The sequence below is a fragment of the Grammomys surdaster genome, unplaced genomic scaffold (genome assembly GCF_004785775.1).
Source record: "Grammomys surdaster isolate TR1022 unplaced genomic scaffold, NIH_TR_1.0 65, whole genome shotgun sequence".
NCBI lineage: Eukaryota > Metazoa > Chordata > Mammalia > Rodentia > Muridae > Grammomys > Grammomys surdaster.
The window spans coordinates 20860045-20877074 of NW_021604567.1; the positions used below are offsets into that span (position 1 = coordinate 20860045).

The window sequence follows — 17030 nt, forward strand, 5'->3', positions numbered from 1 at the left end:
GTTCTATAGATGTCTGTTAAGACCATTTGGTTCATAACTTCTGTTAATGTCAAAGTGTCTCTGTTTAGTTTCTGTTTCCATGATCTGTCCATTGCTGACAGTGGGGTGTTGAAATCCCCCACTATTATTGTGTGAGGTATAATGTGTGTTCTGAGCTTTAGTAAAGTTTCTGTTATGTATGTAGGTGCCCTTGCATTTAGAGCATAGATGTCTGAACATCTATTTTGAGAGTTCACCTTGGTAGATTTTTCCTTTGATGAGTATGAAATGTCCTTCCTTATCTTTTTTGATTAATTTTGAATGAAAGTTGATTTTATTTGATATTAGAATGGCTACTCCAGCTTGTTTCTTGGGACCATTGGCTTGGAAAATTGCTTTCTATCCTTTTATTCTGAGGTAGTGCTTGTTTTGTCACTGAGGTGTGTTTCTTGTATGCAGCAAAATTCTGGGTCTTGTTTGTGTATCTAGTCTGATAGTCTGTGTCTTTTTATTGGGGAATTCAGACCACTGATGTTAAGAGATATTAATGAAAAATGATTGTGGCTTCCTGTTATTTTTGTTATTAGAGGTAGAGTTATGTTTGTATAGTTATCTTCTTTTGGGGTTGTTGCAAGATTACTTCCTTACTTTTTCTACGTTGTAGTTTCCCTCCTTTTGTTGGCGTTTTCCATCAATTATTCTTTGAAGTGCTGGGGTTGTGAGAAGATCCTGTGCAAATTTAGTTTTGTCATGGAATATCTTGGTTTCACCATCTATAGTGATTGAGAGTTTTGCTGGGTATAGTAATCTGGGCTGGCAATTGTGTTCTCTTAGGGTCTGTATGATGTCAGTCCAGGCTCTTCTGGCTTTTATAGTCTCTGGTGAGAAGTCTGGTATAATTCTTATAGGTCTGCCTTTATATGTTACTTGACCTTTTTCCTTTACTGCTTTTAGTATTTTTTCTTTGTTTTGTGCATCTGATGTTTTGATGATTATGTGACGGGAGGTATTTCTTTTCTGGTCTACTTTATTTGGTGTTCTGTAGGCTTCTTGTATGTTTATGGGCATCTTGTTCTTTAGGTTAGGGAAGTTTTCCTCAATAATTTTGTTGAAGATATTTACTGGCCCTTTAAGTTGGGAATCTTCATTCTCATCCGTACCTATTATCCTTAGGTTTGGTCTTCTCATTGTGTCCTAGATTTCCTGGATGTTTTTAGTTAGGAGTTTTTTGCATTTTGCATTTTCTTTGACAACTGTGTCAATATTTTCCACCGTATCTTCTGCATTTGAGATTCTCTCTTCTATCTCTTGTATTCAGTTGGTGATGCTTGTGTCTATGACTCCTGATCTCTTTCTTAGGTTTTCTATCTCCATGGTTGTCTCACTTTGAGCTTTCTTTATTGTTTCTATTTCCAGTTTCAGATCCTGAATGTTTTTGTTTAATTCCTTCTTTGTGTTTTCTTGCATTTCTTTAAGGGATTTCTGTGATTCCTCTTTAAGGGCTTCTACCTGTTTACTTGTACTCTCCTGTATTTCTTTAAGGGAGTTACTTATGTCCTTCTTATAATCCTCTATCATCATCATGAGAAGTTATTTTAATTCTGAATCCTGCTTTTCCGGTGTGATGGGGTGTCCAGGGCTTGCTATATTTGGAGAACTGGGTACTGATGATGCCAAGAAGCTTTGGTTTCTGTTGCCTATGTTCTTGCGCTTGCCTTTCGCCATCTGGTTAACTCTAGTGTTACCTGCCCTCACTGTGTAAGACTGGAGTCTGTATTTCCAGTTATCTTGCTTGTTGTAGAGCTCCTCAGAGTCCAGATGTCTCTGTGGTCTTATGCTCCTAATCTCCTGGGTGGAAGAACTCCTGGGACTCAGGCCACCTCTTGAATCTAGAAATCCTTCTGCTCTGGGTGCAGTGGTTCCTCTAGGATGGCTCAGGATATGATGTCTCCCAAGTGCAAACCACCTTGGTGTCTGCAGTTCTGAGTGCAGTGGCTCCTCGGCTGCTCTGAGTGCAGTGGTTCCTCTAGGATGGCTCAGGATTCAGTATCTCCACAGGACAGGAGCAGAACAACTCTGGGTCTGCCCCAGCCCAAAGGTCAAAATACAACTTCTGAGAACAAAATGGAACGTGTCTTAAAACATAGGCTGGGCTGGTATAACATTCAAAGCTCATAGTTTTTTCTTTATTATATTTATATATTGAGTGATATTAAGATAACCATTCTTCCTTTTTGTATTCATAGGTTCTATGAAATTCCAGTAATTTTTTTGAAAGTATTTTTCTCTCTTTTTTTTTTTGTGATTATCAACAGAATAATTCTGAATTTTCACAGAAAACTAAAGTAATTATGTTACGCTGCCAAAACATTTTTAAGAAGATAGAGAGGGAGAGAGGGAGAGAGGGAGGGAGAGAGGGTAGGAGAGGAGAGGAGAGGAGGAGGAGAGAGGGAGAGAGTGAGAGAGGGAGGGAGGGAGAGAGGGAGAGAGGGAAAGAAGGATAGAGGGAGAGAGGGAGAGAGAGAGGTAGGGAGAGAGGGAGAGAGGGAGGGAGAGAGGGGAGGAGAGGAGAGGAGAGGAGAGGAGGAGAGGAGGGGGAGAGAGGGAAAGGGAGAGAGGGAGAGAGAGAGGGAGAGGGAGAGAGGGAGAGAGGGAGAGAGGGAGGGAGGAGAGAGGGAGGAGAGAGGGAGGAGAGAGGGAGGAGAGAGGGAGGAGAGGGAGGAGAGAGGGAGAAGAGAGGGAGGAGAGAGGGAGGAGAGAGGGAGAAGAGAGGGAGGAGAGAGGGGAGAGAGGGGGGAGGGTAGGGAGAGGGGGAATAGTCCTGAATACGTGTGGTGGACTTGCTCATCACTAAACATGATCCTTGCTATGTGTATCTTGAGAGTCTATTTTTCCACAGGATATTAGTAGATAGGAGAAAAGTAAGTGCTACCCTTTCGTCATTATTTCTCCTTTTTTTCCGCAGAGGAAAGCATAGTAGTTTTCATTTGGTATATGTAAATGATTAATTAATTTTAAAATCTTTTCAGCACTGAAATTATTTTTATTTTCAGTTTGAAATAGTTCTTATACATATAAAAATAAACTTCCACTTTCTGCATTGCTCTCTGATGACTTCTAAGGTGCTCACCAGCAGTACCAGGAAGAGGATAGTCTCTTTACATTGCCCCTCTAGCATCCATTAGGAAGTAAAGAGCTAGTGGTAGCCTGTTTAGTTTCTCACAAAGCCCTTTCTGTATCATAGAAGCAGTGAGTTAGCTCACACAGGAGACTGAGTCTAATAATTGTTCCTTGGTATAGAAGTTCTGATTTCATGTTCTACTGTATGTAGGTTGTCTTCCCTCCTAGTGACTGGCCCTACCATGGCTGAGCCCTGAAAGGCTCATGGCTGAGAATTAAAGGAACCTTGCACATACCATCCCCACCATATTTGCTGGGCTTATTTTGTTTTGTTTTGACAGTTTTTGTTTTGTGTATTGTTTTCTCTGACTCCTTTAGAAGTTACCTGAAGGTCAGTGGGCCTGTTCTCATGTATGCTGGATTATTCATTTAAATACTGAGTTCCAGAGCCCTGAAAATTAAGGTTTTAGAAAAAAACCCAGCAAGAATGCCCATTCCAAAGTGTCAGGCTTAAAGACTTCTTTTCTAGCTAGGACTTGATGTAGCCATGGGCTAGCTAAATCTGCCCTTAGACCTTAGAAATGAGAGCCTGGTTCTGGATCACATGAATTAAGGGTCAAACTCTGACTCACAGAAATGTGTAATCATGGAGGGGAGAAGTGACATACTTGAGAGACAAAAGAAGATTGTGTGGGTGCTGTACAGTGTGTGTGCTGTACTGTGTGTGTGCTGTACATTGTTGGGTGCTATACATTGTGTGGGTGCTCAATAGTGTATGTGGTGTACATTGTGTGTGGGTGCTGTATACTGTGGATGCTGTACATTGTGTGTGCTGTACATTGTATGTGCTGTGTATTGTGGGTGCTGTACATTGTGTTTGTTATACATTGTGTGTGCTGTACATTGTGTGGGTGCTGTACATTGTGGGTGCTGTACACTGTGAGGGTGCTGTACATAGTGTGTGCTGTACATTGTGTGTGCTGTACATTGTGTGTGCTGTATATTGTGTGGGCTATACATTGTGGGGGTGCTGTACATTGTGGGGTGCTGTACATTGTAGGCATGCTGCATATTGTGTGTTCTGTACATTGTGTGGGTGTTGTACATTGTGAGTGCTGTACATTGTATGTGCTGTACAATGTGGGGGTGCTGTACATTGTATGCTGTGCATTGTGTAGTGCTGTACATTGTAGAAGTGCTATATATTATGTGTGCTGTACACTGTGGAGTGTTGTACATGGTGTGGGTGCTGTACATTGTAGGGTTTTATACACTGTTGGGGTGCTGTACATGTGTGTGCTGTACATTGTGGTCATGCTGTACACTTTGGTGGTGCTGAATATTGTGGAGAGTGCTGTGCATTATGGGTTGAACAAAACAGTACATGAGACCCTAACATTTGTTCCTACAAATGTGACACAATCCTGCTTGGAACTAAGATCCTCAAGGTAGAATTAGTTAAGAAGAGATTATGCTGGAGTAGAACATAGGTCTCCCAGGAATAAGGGTCTTATAACCCTGCTTCCTCTGTTGATCCGTGGGGTCATTTGGCATGGAATATCTCTCCCTATCCTATATTTCTATTTTAAAATATCCTTCTTTAAAATTTTGTAATATTCGACTCAAAAAAATTGTCAAATGTTGACTGTCTCTGATACACACACACACACACACACACACACACACACACACACCTACCTTTAAATTAGAATATATGGTGTTCCATACAATATAAGAGATTGTTGTATTATTTTATTCTTTTTTTTTTCTATATAGGCAAATTTATTATTTATTTATTTATTTATTGTTTTTAAGATCATTCTTATCATTTACATCTCAAATGATATCCTCCTTCCCGGTTACCTCTCCACAACCCCTCCATCCCATTTACTCTCTTCCCCCTTCCCTTGCCTCTCTGAGGGCACTTCCCCACCCACCCACCCATCCACTCCCACCCCATTGCTCCAGCATCCACCTATGCTGAGGCCTCCACAGGACCGAGACCTCGCCTCGCATTGATGTCAGACAAGGCTATTCTATGCTACATATGTATTGGAGCCATGAATCCCTCCATGTACACTCTTTGGTTGGTGGTCTAAATCCTGGGAGCATTGGGCAGTCTGGCCAGCCAACACTGTTCTTCCTATGGGGCTGCATTCCCCCTTTGGTCCTCCAGTCCTTCCACCTCTTGAATCAAAAATTACTAACACCATAGTTATTTAGCTTCTAGGTAAATTTTACATACTTTGCTATTGATATGAACCAGTTTTCATCATGATTAGCCATCAGAAATGGTTCAAGCACAATTAAAAGAAGTGTCATTAAAGAGACAATGGAATGCAAAGATTATTCACCAACTGAAAGAAGCTTGTCTACTTCAAGAATTTAGCTTAACAGTTTTATAAGTAGACTGAATGTCAGGCAGGTATCTCTCATGCTTGCAAATGACACCAAGTTAGCTAAGAGTATGTGGTCAAATAGAACACAAAGTGATACATGTGAATAAAATTAATTTTAATTGAGCTTCTTGTGAGGATTATTTTTTTAAAATAGGACAATTAATTGAAAAGCACAATAGAAATATGAACATGTACATAAACTGGATCCCATGAAGAGGTGTTCCAAACTTCAGCCAATCATAATTTTAGGGTCTGCTGAACATAGCCAAATGTGCAGCTCCTGAGCCATGCGTTCATAATGACCTTACAGATTCTCTCCTACCACATCAAAAGACTGTTGACATGAGGTCAATACTTACAAGGTCTATGTAATGTTGAGCTTTTCTACTCTGCCTCTTTGCTTCCAGAATACCAACACTGAGACTTAATTATTTATGAATAAATGTCTAGGTCATATATTTGGTTTGTTTTCTGACTAGCTCATAATATACATAACCAACTTATTCTAGTCTATGTCTGCCAAGTGTTGGTTACCTCTCCTCAGTTTCATGCTTCCATCTTGTTCTGAGTTTGGGGCAAATCTCCTATTCTTGGCTCTTTCCCAAAATCCTCTCTCTGCCTGATGTTCCACCTTGTATTTATTGCCTCAGTTAATAGACTATCAGCTTTTGGTTGGCAAGTGGTGCTTCTACACAGTCTATAAGAGATTCTCTCTACTCATCTATGATATCAGATATTAAGACATAGTGCTATTATCTTGATTATGTAGGAATGTATCCCCCACAACACATCAAAATGTTGCTCAACTTCCAAGACCCAGTTTAAGATCAAGGAAGTGTCACATCTTACTCCCAGAAATTATAAACTATATTCCTTCACACAAGGTGACAAACATTGGCAAATGAAAATATCAGCAACTTCTATCACAGCTTGAGCATTTTATGTGGTATAAACTTAGGGTTGTTTAATGTACAGCCAATACAAAATATTAGTATGCTTTCTCAAATCAGACTTAATAAAGCCTGTGCTCATAACTACTTAAATAGAATCACCTAAAAGCAAAATAATGATTGAAAGCAGAGAGGACTAAGACAATTCTGTGAGTGTGTGGCTTTTCTCTTTCTAAGGATGGAGTCACATTCCTTCATTATATTTATGTTAATTCCATGGTAATATTTAATACATTTATAAAAGAAATACCAGTTTAGTGTACCATTCAGTGATGTCTCATAAGAGTTCATTTGGGAATTGTGGTGTTAGGTATTATAAAGTACAGTTAAATAGAAATACTTATTATTTTTAATGTCAGTTATTAGTCTTCATTTCTGTCTCTGCAAATTCATTTAATATTTGTACTTATCAAAGCTGAATATTGAAATAAAATTGTCATATTCTTTCTGAAGAACAAATTACTCCTCAGCCACTCTCAGTTACAAGTATTTGATTTTATTATACTATTGTCTTGAAGCAACATCCTCTTGGAAATTTTTGTTAACATAAATCCTTCTTTGGTAAAACCATCTGAATCTCACCAGATGTTGTTGATCCCTCAGGCCACGGTACTTGTGACTGCGGCAAGTGCAAGTGTGATGTGGGATGGACTGGGGAAGCTTGCCAGTATCCAACCAAGTGTGACCTGACCAAAAAAATCAGCAACCAGATGTGCAGAAATTCTCAGGATGTCATCTGCTCCAATGCAGGTAAGAACCACATCCCTGATGGGTATGGCCCTCATGCCTCACTGGACAACGACAGAGGGACTGGAGCCATTACAAGGTCCCCTTCAAGTACTGGAGGTCAGGCCTCTATCCCCACCTTGGCAAGATAAGAATCGCCACAGCCTTTCTATACTTAGAGAAGGGAGGAGATGTCAGGGGCAGCCCTGATTACACACTGAAGGCCTAAAATCAGCCATAGGCCTAAAATCAGCAATAGGCCTGTCATACATGTATACTAACACCAAGTCTTGGGTCTCTGTGGAAAAACATTGAAACAGGGCTATAAGCTATTGTAAACAGGCAGCTTTTGTGGAAATTTACCAGCCCGAGTAGTCATAGACCTTGTAAATAGGTAGCCTTGGCAGACAATACCAACTTAGATAAGGACAAGTGAGTCATAGGCAGAGTCATAGTGACCTGTCCCCTGAACCTTCACCCAGCTGATACCCGGTTCTGAAAGATATCTGTATTCCCCCTGAACACCCACACTCCAGTGTCATCCCCTTCCCCACATCCTGCCTTTCTGTGTTTATAACCCCTGTGTGAATGAATTACGATTTGAGAAAAATAAATAAATTATTTATATTAAAAAAATTTCAGTATTGAAGAAAAAAAAGAACCACATCCCTGGAAAGTTCTTAATTACAATAATAAAGTTTTGAATTTTAATGAAATTTTATAGTCATGTAGGAAAGGTGAACATATGAATGAGATTACTTATGCATATGCTTTTTAAAAGTAAAATTTAAATAAATCAACAAGGAAAGAATGTCATGTTGCTGAGACTCGGAGGTTTGATAGTCTCCAGTTGTATCCTCCTTTGAGCAAGATGTTCACCAGAAATAAAACTGGAGGATGCTTTGTATAAATGGTGAACCATGATGTTGAGGGTTGGACTAAAGTGCTGGACTAAGAAATATGACTGATTTAATTATTGTAGTTAGAGTCCAAGAGTGCTTTGAATTTATACCTTAGCAGTGAATGAAGCCTAAAATTTTAATTTAATGGACGTTTCAGACATTGCTTATGAACTTCATTGAGGATACAGGTATAGAAAAGTTTATTTATTTATTTATGTGTGTTGACAAAATATTTGTATATTTCATAGGAGTCATTTAGTTATCTTGCTTAGGAGTGATAGGGAAACTATTAAAGTAATTATCAAAAATCACATAAAACTTAATAGTTACAGTTTAGACTACAATGGTAGTTAGGTACTGTAATGGTAATTAAATAGCTTCTACAAGTGCCCACATAGAGCCTCTAAGTCACTTTTCTCACTCATATTGAACCTAAGCATCCGAAGGAAAGTAATTAAATTTCAGTCTCATGTGCTGCCCTGGAGGTTAAGCTTCAATTGTTTTGATATGTAATGTGAGCAATTTTGTTTTTTGTTTGTTTGTTTGTTGGTTAGTTTAGGTTTTGTGATTCATTTTTCAGTGACTATAAGTGCATGAATCATCTTCATTCATCTTGTTAGAGAGTCCTTCAGCATCAAGTCACTTTCTTATTCTCACAGCCTTTGTTTGCTTTTACATCAGCAAGAGAAAGAGCAACTCAAAGTAGTGAAGAAGCTCTTCAGGTCAGAGAGGTGTTTTCAGAAACCCCACAGTGAGCAAACAAATCCACATAACAAGCTACAGAGAACAGCTGTTTATCTCTTGATTGGTTTACTTGTTAATTTGGGTTTTGAAGATATCTGGTTGGTCAGCTCCAGAGGTACAAAATTTGTTCCACCTGGTAAAGGCAAACCTTTGAAAATTTAGACATATATCCCACCCTGAAGCTTGCATTATTGCTGAGTCTCTTCTGTAATCAGAGCTAGGACTTTTTCAAAGTCTGATATCAACAAACTACTTAGTATAATTAAGCTTAGTCAGGGTGTTTTGCTAGTGGATTCTGGACTGTATGCAGAGTGCAGGGCATTAGGATCTATCAGGCCAGAATGTACAGGATAAGCAGTTAGAATCCTGTGCTTAACATGGTCTCCTCCCTTCTCTGCTCACTATAGTCTTTCTCTTAGTATGATTTCTCTGACTTACAATCACTTGTCAACACACATACACACATGTTCACATGTACATACCCATGTACACATACAAACGTACAGGTAAAACACACATAAAAACACAAAAACACACACACAAACACATATGCACACAAATATATTATTGATTCTGAAGGTTCATTCCTTAGTAAGTGTGACTTGGCATATCAATATCACACAAAAGAGAAATATGCAAACCTGTCTCTTTTTTCCACCTTGAGAGAAGGTCTTACTCTCTGCGTGCTCTAGAACTTAATATACCAGTGGTTCTCTGCCTCTCTAATTCTATGGACCCTTTAATACAGTTCATGTTGTGGTGACCCCCAAGCCACAAAACTATTTCATTGCTACTACATAACTGCAATTTTACTACTGCTAAGAATTTTAATGTAAATATCTAATTTGTGACCCCTGTGAGATAATAACCTATGGGTTGAGAACCATTGAACTATGCAGATCAAGCTAGTTTCAGTTCCACAGAGATCAGCCTGCCTCTGATTTTCAAGGGTTGGAGTTAAAGATATGCATTAACATGCCTGGCACAGAAGAGTCTTAATAGATGATAAATCATATTTGACAAAGTATAAAGTACAAGATATTTGTACCTACTTTTGTAAGATTGATAAACAATTTTATATAAAACATATTTTTGTTTCCCTGTTGTCAATGAGTTCATGATGTCCTTCCTAACACCAACCCTTTCTCACTAAATCTAATCTAGGGTTATGTTGTCATCTCTACTGTTTTCTCTTGCTTTCACTATATTCATAGTACTGACAATTTTGCACAACCACAAACAAAATCTGTACTATAGCCCCCTTTATTTTACTTTATTTATCTTATTTGGTATTCGTGTTAATGTTGTTACTGCTGTATTTGGTTATTTTGTTTTTGTTTTTGTTTTTGGTAAAGTGTTACTATGTAGCCTAGGCTATCTTAGCTTTTCTTATATTCCCAACCATATTAAAACTTGGTACAGTCTTCCTGCCTCTGTCTCTACTGCCATGATCACAAGCATGTGCCACTATGTCTATTGTCCATTTATCTATTCTCTTCAATGAAATGTTGCTCAGTTTGGGCCTCTGTGAAGCCTCCCCACAGCATCTAAACATTTTCTCATTTGTTCAATTCTATACTACCTACATCTAAAATTGTTTCTTAAGAATTGTTCATAGACATAGCTACATGAAATAAATGTACAAAACCAAAAAAGATTTGGTTCTATTTCAAGTCTATCCACTCTTACTTCTACCCTAACCATGCTTCAGGTTAGGGGTTCTGGTCAAAGCTATAGTCATAAGTTCCCTGGCTTCCTTAATCTCTTTTTAGAATAGCCATGCAGCTCATTTGAAATATAATTGAGCTTATTTATATTAGTTTGATTCTATTTTTGTGTTTTTGTTAGCCTTTCTTCCCTTTATTATTAATAGGATTGTAGTGATGATTATGAAAAGGGGTCCAAGTTAACACTTGCAAAAGGCATACTCAAAGACTTGTCACAGTCACACAGTCACACAGAGAATCCATCTCATCTGGTGTTATGTTTGCTGCTTTGGGCTTACACAAATTTACATTTACTCATTGCTTTAAATGAATCTTGTGGTTTGATTTGGCAATCTCAGTTTCATTCACATCTCCTTTAATAATAACTTCCACCAACAAGTTTTAAGACCAGCCCCTCAAAATTGCATTACTTCCTTCTGTTGGCTAGTTTTATGTCATCTTGACACATTGGAATGGAGGGAACCTCAATTGAGAAAATGCTTTCATAATATCTGAAAGTAAGGCATTTCCTTAATTAGCAATTGATAGGGGAGGGCCACGTCCATCGTAGGTGTTGATGGTGGGCTGGTGGTCCTGGATTCTGTAAGAAAGCAGGCTAAGCAAACCATGGGAAGCAACACAGTAAGCAATAGTCCTCCACACTTCTGTATCAGCTCCTACCTTCAGGCTCTTTCCTTGTTTCAGTTCCTGTGCTAACTTCCTTTGATGACAACAGTGATATGTATGTATAAGCCAAACAAACCCTTTTCTATACAACTTATGGTCATGGTGTTTCATAGCAGCAATGGAAACTCCAACTAAAATATCTTCATTGGTAGTTTTGTCCTCTCTTAGAATTTGGTTCTATGGTAGTAGCTTGGGTATAAAAGAAGGAGAGGAGGTAACTATTGTAGAGCTAAATTGAAAGGCATGTTTAGAAGGAACTGAGAACAGTGAACTTCCAGAAGCTTCCTCTTTAGTGGATCCAGAAAGGTAACAGTGTGCAGACACCAACATCTTAGAACAGAGGGAAGATTGGTGTTCAAGTCTTATAAGTCACCAAAAAGAACCAGTTATGTTAGGCAGCAGGAAAACTAGAGCTAAAATAATCACATTCAAAACTACCCGTCCTGGAGTGTGATTGACTGGCAACCCAGAGCGAGAAGTAGGATGGCACAGCAGGAACACAGAAGTCTGGCACCTTTGCTTGGGCTCCCATCTGCCATGTCTTGGAAGATCAGATGTGATTTCTGCTGGATGGTGAGATAGGAAGTCTCTGAGCTGTTGTAAACTTTCCACTGTGGTGAGGAATAGGAATGGTTCACATGTGTGGATGGGAGTGAGCCTGCCAGTAGAACTCATCAGTCATGGAAGTTGGACACAGTGACAGTTCCTGCCCATCTTTCTGGAGGAAGAATGACTGTGTATATGCATCTCCCACCAAGTTATTCTCTTCTGCCAAACTGTGGCAGGCTCCTGGTATTCCAAGTGATAATTTTATATCCTTAGCCAATGTTCTTCATCTTTGCCATCTGTATTCATCATACTCTTTCATCCAAACTCAAGTCAGACTCTTACCTAAACTGTTATTTTCCACCATAATTTTCTACTCATTTTCCTCAACACCTCACATTTTCATGGTTCTCAATTCATTTGCTGCCATTCTTTCCATGTATCAGGAATAAATTAAGGATTCCCTTCTTCCTGATGCCTTTCCCCCTCATCTAACCAGTCTGAGAGTTTTAACATTTTTGGGGAAAGACTTTTTTTTGAATCTGTTATGAATGCCTTTCTGTTGTTTCTCCTTTCTGTTCTCTGATTTACCTAATTTTCTTTATTTTATCATCTTCTTTAGTACTTTGACAATAGCATAATAGGTCATAAGAAAGTTTAATGACTAAATATGTGGGTGGTTGAGAGACAGAAAGAAGAGATGTGAAAGTAAAAGAGAAAGGTGATAATGAGAATAAAAAATAATGAAGCAGTTCCACAAATTATAGCATTATATTTCAAGTAAGATTATAACTTAAAATAGGTCACAGAAAAAAAAAACACAAGAGAATTGCATTTAATATATGCCAGATTCACAGGAGTACCCTCAATGTATAAAACAACAAAATCAGATCTTGCAAAATTCCTTCCTTTTGTAATTTTGCGAGAGGAGACCCTCTTATAGGTAACAGCAAATTACAAGTGACCTGGGTAACAGAAGCATGTAGAAGGTATGAAAATGAGAATGTTGTCAGGGTCCATCAATAAAGGTGAGTCTGGAAGAAGTATTTGGAATATGACTAATATACTAATGTTTAAAGAGAGATGAGGAAAGATGCATGGTTTTCTGAAAGCCCTACATACCAGGTACAGCAGTGCCTTCAGAGGTTAATGGCTCCTGGATTTGTCACTTGGCCTCATGGTTATCCTGTGAACAAGTTGTGTGAACACGTGGAATCTGAGAATGAGACATAAAAGTGATTTCAATCTAAACAGTTCTTCACCAGGAATAATTAAACCTGTATTTGACTGTAATTTTACCTGGATGTAAAGCCCATGTTCTTCCCTGTGTAGCATGCACAGAGTAACTACTATGCCATCACTCAAGCCAAATATCGTTCTTTAAATTTCCCAGTCCCCCCTCCACCCTTTATACTCATCAGAATATTAAATTCTGTTCCTGATCCCAACAATCTTTTCAAATATGTCTAGGTTCTTTCAGCTCTCTGTCATCATCCATCCAACCTGTGCCATTGTGACGTAGCCTTTTTATTCATTTCTTGACACCCATTTTCCCAGTTTTAGTTCATGTTCCATGTGATAAGAAGAATTATCTAGTACAGATGTATGCCTCTTCTTGTGGTCATTTGATGAGAATGCAGATATTGGAGATCTTTAGCATTGACTGCACAGCTACCAGAAGATTCTATCTAGTAGTTTTGTTCATTTGATGCTATTTTTTTTAGGCCTATTTTATTTGTTCTTCAACCACTGACTGAGGCTTTGCTTTTGTGTTATTTATTTATTTATTTATTTATTTATTTATTTATTTCACTTAACTTGGCTTTCAATCCTCACACATGTACTCAGAGTCTCTTTGACCTCCACCTTTCAGCTAAATTTCCTTGCTATGTGCTTTTGCAGCACTTTGCATATTTTATTTATTTTAGCACATTTGTTTATTATGAATGACTTGATTGCCTGTTGGATTTCCAGTATTTATGACCATCCTGTTAACTCATAAAGTTTTAGCTTTCATATGTCAATTACTTTGAGGATCAATTAAAAATGGAAAATTATTTAGTAGAGCATGTAGATATCTGACTTGTTAGTATAATTTGGATAAAATATTACTTTCAATAAATTCACTCTTGCAGAATGTAGCCAACCCTCCAGTAATGTAAATATTGGGCTTTTAGGAGATCTAATATCTCCAGGATCTCTAACACTCTGCACTACTTTGAGAGTCTGTTGAGGTCCCAAGAATTTGTGCCTAAGAAATCTTGCGGTAGTCCTGTAATACTTAAAACAAGGATGTCAGCTAATGCTAAGATGTGACACTATCATATGTTTTTCATGGGCAGATTAATGAAGCATTTCTTTAAATATTTATTATATAAATTGTATGTTTAAACATGTGATAAAACATTGAGCTGGTGGGTAAGATGAGCAAGATTCCCTCAGTCAGAAAGCTGAAAATGCTTTAGCTCTCTTTAGAAACAGGTCATCAGAAGATATTCATTCACAACTTACTTTGAAAAATACATATCAGGAACTCTATGTTTTGAGAGTGTTATACTGATGCTCATTTAACTATCAAAAGTCAACAGTAATAACTGTAAAGTACATATTATAATTCTTGAATCATAATCATCACAAAAATGAGTAGCTTCCTCTCCACCTTGCCATAGCTATAGAAATGTGCAATTGAAGCATTAAATTGGTTTGAGTTCTCTACCCACTTGGAAGAAATAGTGAAGAGCACTACTAATGATAATTTCAAGTCTATAACATTCTTGTTTTTGTTTCCCTACTTTAGGTACATGCCACTGTGGCAGGTGTAAGTGTGATAATTCAGGTGGACATGGACTCATTTATGGTAAATTTTGTGAGTGTGATGATAGAGAATGCATAGATGATGAAACAGATGAAGTCTGTGGAGGTATGTATGCTAAGTATGGAGCGTAAAAGCCCCTGTATTTCACCTGTTTTATTGTATGCTTTTCTTTACATCAACTTCTCTTTGAATCTGAGTTTGTAAAATGTATCAGGTAAAAGAGTTGTGTCAAGGCCTTTAGAGTATTCTAGAATTATTTAATACATGCAAAGCTAGACTTTATGTAGAAGTTTAGTCACAGCCCCCAGAGTAGTGTCCTACACTCGGACTGTGTTTCTGACTCTTCACCATTTATACTTCATGCCTGCCTTGGAGTTTCCAGTTCCCTGAGAAGATTGCTTCCTCATCACCCATCCTGTAGTTTTCTTTCTACTTATCTATTGCCAAGCACTTGCCCAGAATGTCCATTTGTAACCTTCGTTCACATAATAAAATGGCAGTAGAGAGCAGTGAGAGTCAGTTTGATTGAGTATACTCTCCTTGCTGTTTTTCAAAGGATTCTAGTCTATGTATATGCTCTGGCATATCCTAGCAAGATCAGTAACAAAAGGACCCGGAGGAATCAGAGAGCTATAGAAAACTACCACAACCATGTAACAAATTGCCAATTTCCTAATATCACTATGGCTTCCAGCTAGTCTTGTAGTATTATCCAAGTATTCTTATTTTATTTTTTTAGTTATTCACTTTATATCCCACTCACAGCCCCCTCCTTATCACCCCTCCCACAATCCTCCCCTACTCCTTCTCTCCTGAGTGGGTGGGGTCCCCTTGTATATCCTCCACATTGGCAGTTCAAGTCTCTGGGAGGCTAGGTACATCCTCCCACACTGAGCCATACAAGGCAGCTAAGGTAGAAGAATATATCCCACATACAGGCATCAGCTTTTGGCACAGCTCCTGCTCTAGTTGTTCAGGACACACATGAAGACCAAACTGCACATCTGCTACATATATTCAGGAGGTCTAGGTTCAGACTGTGTATGTTCCTTGGTTTGTGTTTTAGACTTTGAGAGCCCTAAGGGACCTGGTTAGTTGACTCTGTTGGTCTTCCTGAGGAGTTTCTATTCCCTTCAGGCCAGCAATACTTCCTCCTATTCTTCCGTAAGAGTCCCCAAGCTCCATCCAGTGTTTGGATGTAGGTGACTGCATCTGTTTGAGTCAGCTGCTGGGTGAAGCCTCTCAGAGAACAGTTATGCTAGGCTCCTAGACATCTGCAAGCGTAACAGAGTATCATTCATAGTGTCAGGATTGGTGCTTGCCCATGGGATGAGTCTCAAGTTGGGCCAGTTATTGGTTGATCATTCCCACAGTCTGTGTTCCATCTCCAGTGCCTACATTTCTAGTAAACAGGATAAATTTGGGGTTAAAAGTTTTGTGGGTGAGTTGATGTCTCTATTGTTCCACTGGGGTTCCTGCCTAGCTATAGGAGGTGGCCTCTTCAGGCTCCATATCTCCAATGTTGTGAGTCACAGATAAGGTCACCCTTACTGGGCTCCTTCATTATCCCAAGTCTCTGTGTTCTTATTTTAAATTGGAATGAACTTTGTCCCCAGTCTCCTGAGTGCACAACCCACCAGGCTAAAACAAATGTCAAGGAAACTCTTCTGGACTAGTGTTCTACGCCGGACTCTATTTAGAACATTCTTTGACAAGGTTTAGTTCAAAATACTTACAATTAATCTACCCACAGACATTATGTAATTACAATCTTGATATTTTATTTCAAGTCGATGATCAGAAAAGAGTAAATGAAAATGTTTTGAGATCAATGAGTTTTGTTATACATCACTGAGGCAAAGCTTATTTGTATGTGCAGACAGAAATAAAATTAACTTGAAACAATGCAATAGGAAATGTTGTTTAACTATTCTTTTTTTATGTGGTGTTCCTAGTTGTTTGGGTCTTAGGAATTTGATGGTGCAGCATCTCTGACCACAGATACCAGTATCCAGTAACACTGTGGGAGTGCTGTTGCTTAGAATCCTAGGACTTTTTCATATGTTGTTCACATGAAAACAACCTCTTGAGAAAGGTTTCTTTAGTATATCATTGATACTACACAGAAAAAGAGATTTTTTTTCTCCATCTGCTTACACACACATAGAAAGTTATGTTTGTTGCCTGGGGTATACATTGTAGTGAAGTTACATTTTATTTTAATAATCTTCTGCTGTCCCGATGCTTAATTTTTCTTACCCTTCATTTGAATTATTTTCCCCATCTTCATTAAAGTATAGCTTTTACATTAGTTTTCTTTTCTACCTAACCCCCTACCTTTTTTTTTTGAAAATAGATTCTTCTCTCATATAATATATATGGACCACACTTTCTTTCCCTTCTACTTCTCCTAGATTCCCATGGCCTCCCATATGACCCAAATTCACGCCTCTCTG

General features: G+C 38.4%; 1 protein-coding gene across 1 annotated transcript in view; it reads left to right on the forward strand.

Moving 5' to 3' along the window:
* Positions 1–17030, forward strand: part of Itgbl1 (integrin subunit beta like 1) — a 227139-nt gene that overhangs the window by 99131 nt on the left and 110978 nt on the right. Inside the window, exons 2-3 of the mRNA XM_028771860.1 lie at positions 7052–7198; positions 14557–14679. Of these exons, the coding sequence (XP_028627693.1) occupies positions 7159–7198; positions 14557–14679 (163 nt within the window). The 5' untranslated portion in view covers positions 7052–7158. The remainder of the gene's footprint in view (positions 1–7051; positions 7199–14556; positions 14680–17030) is intronic.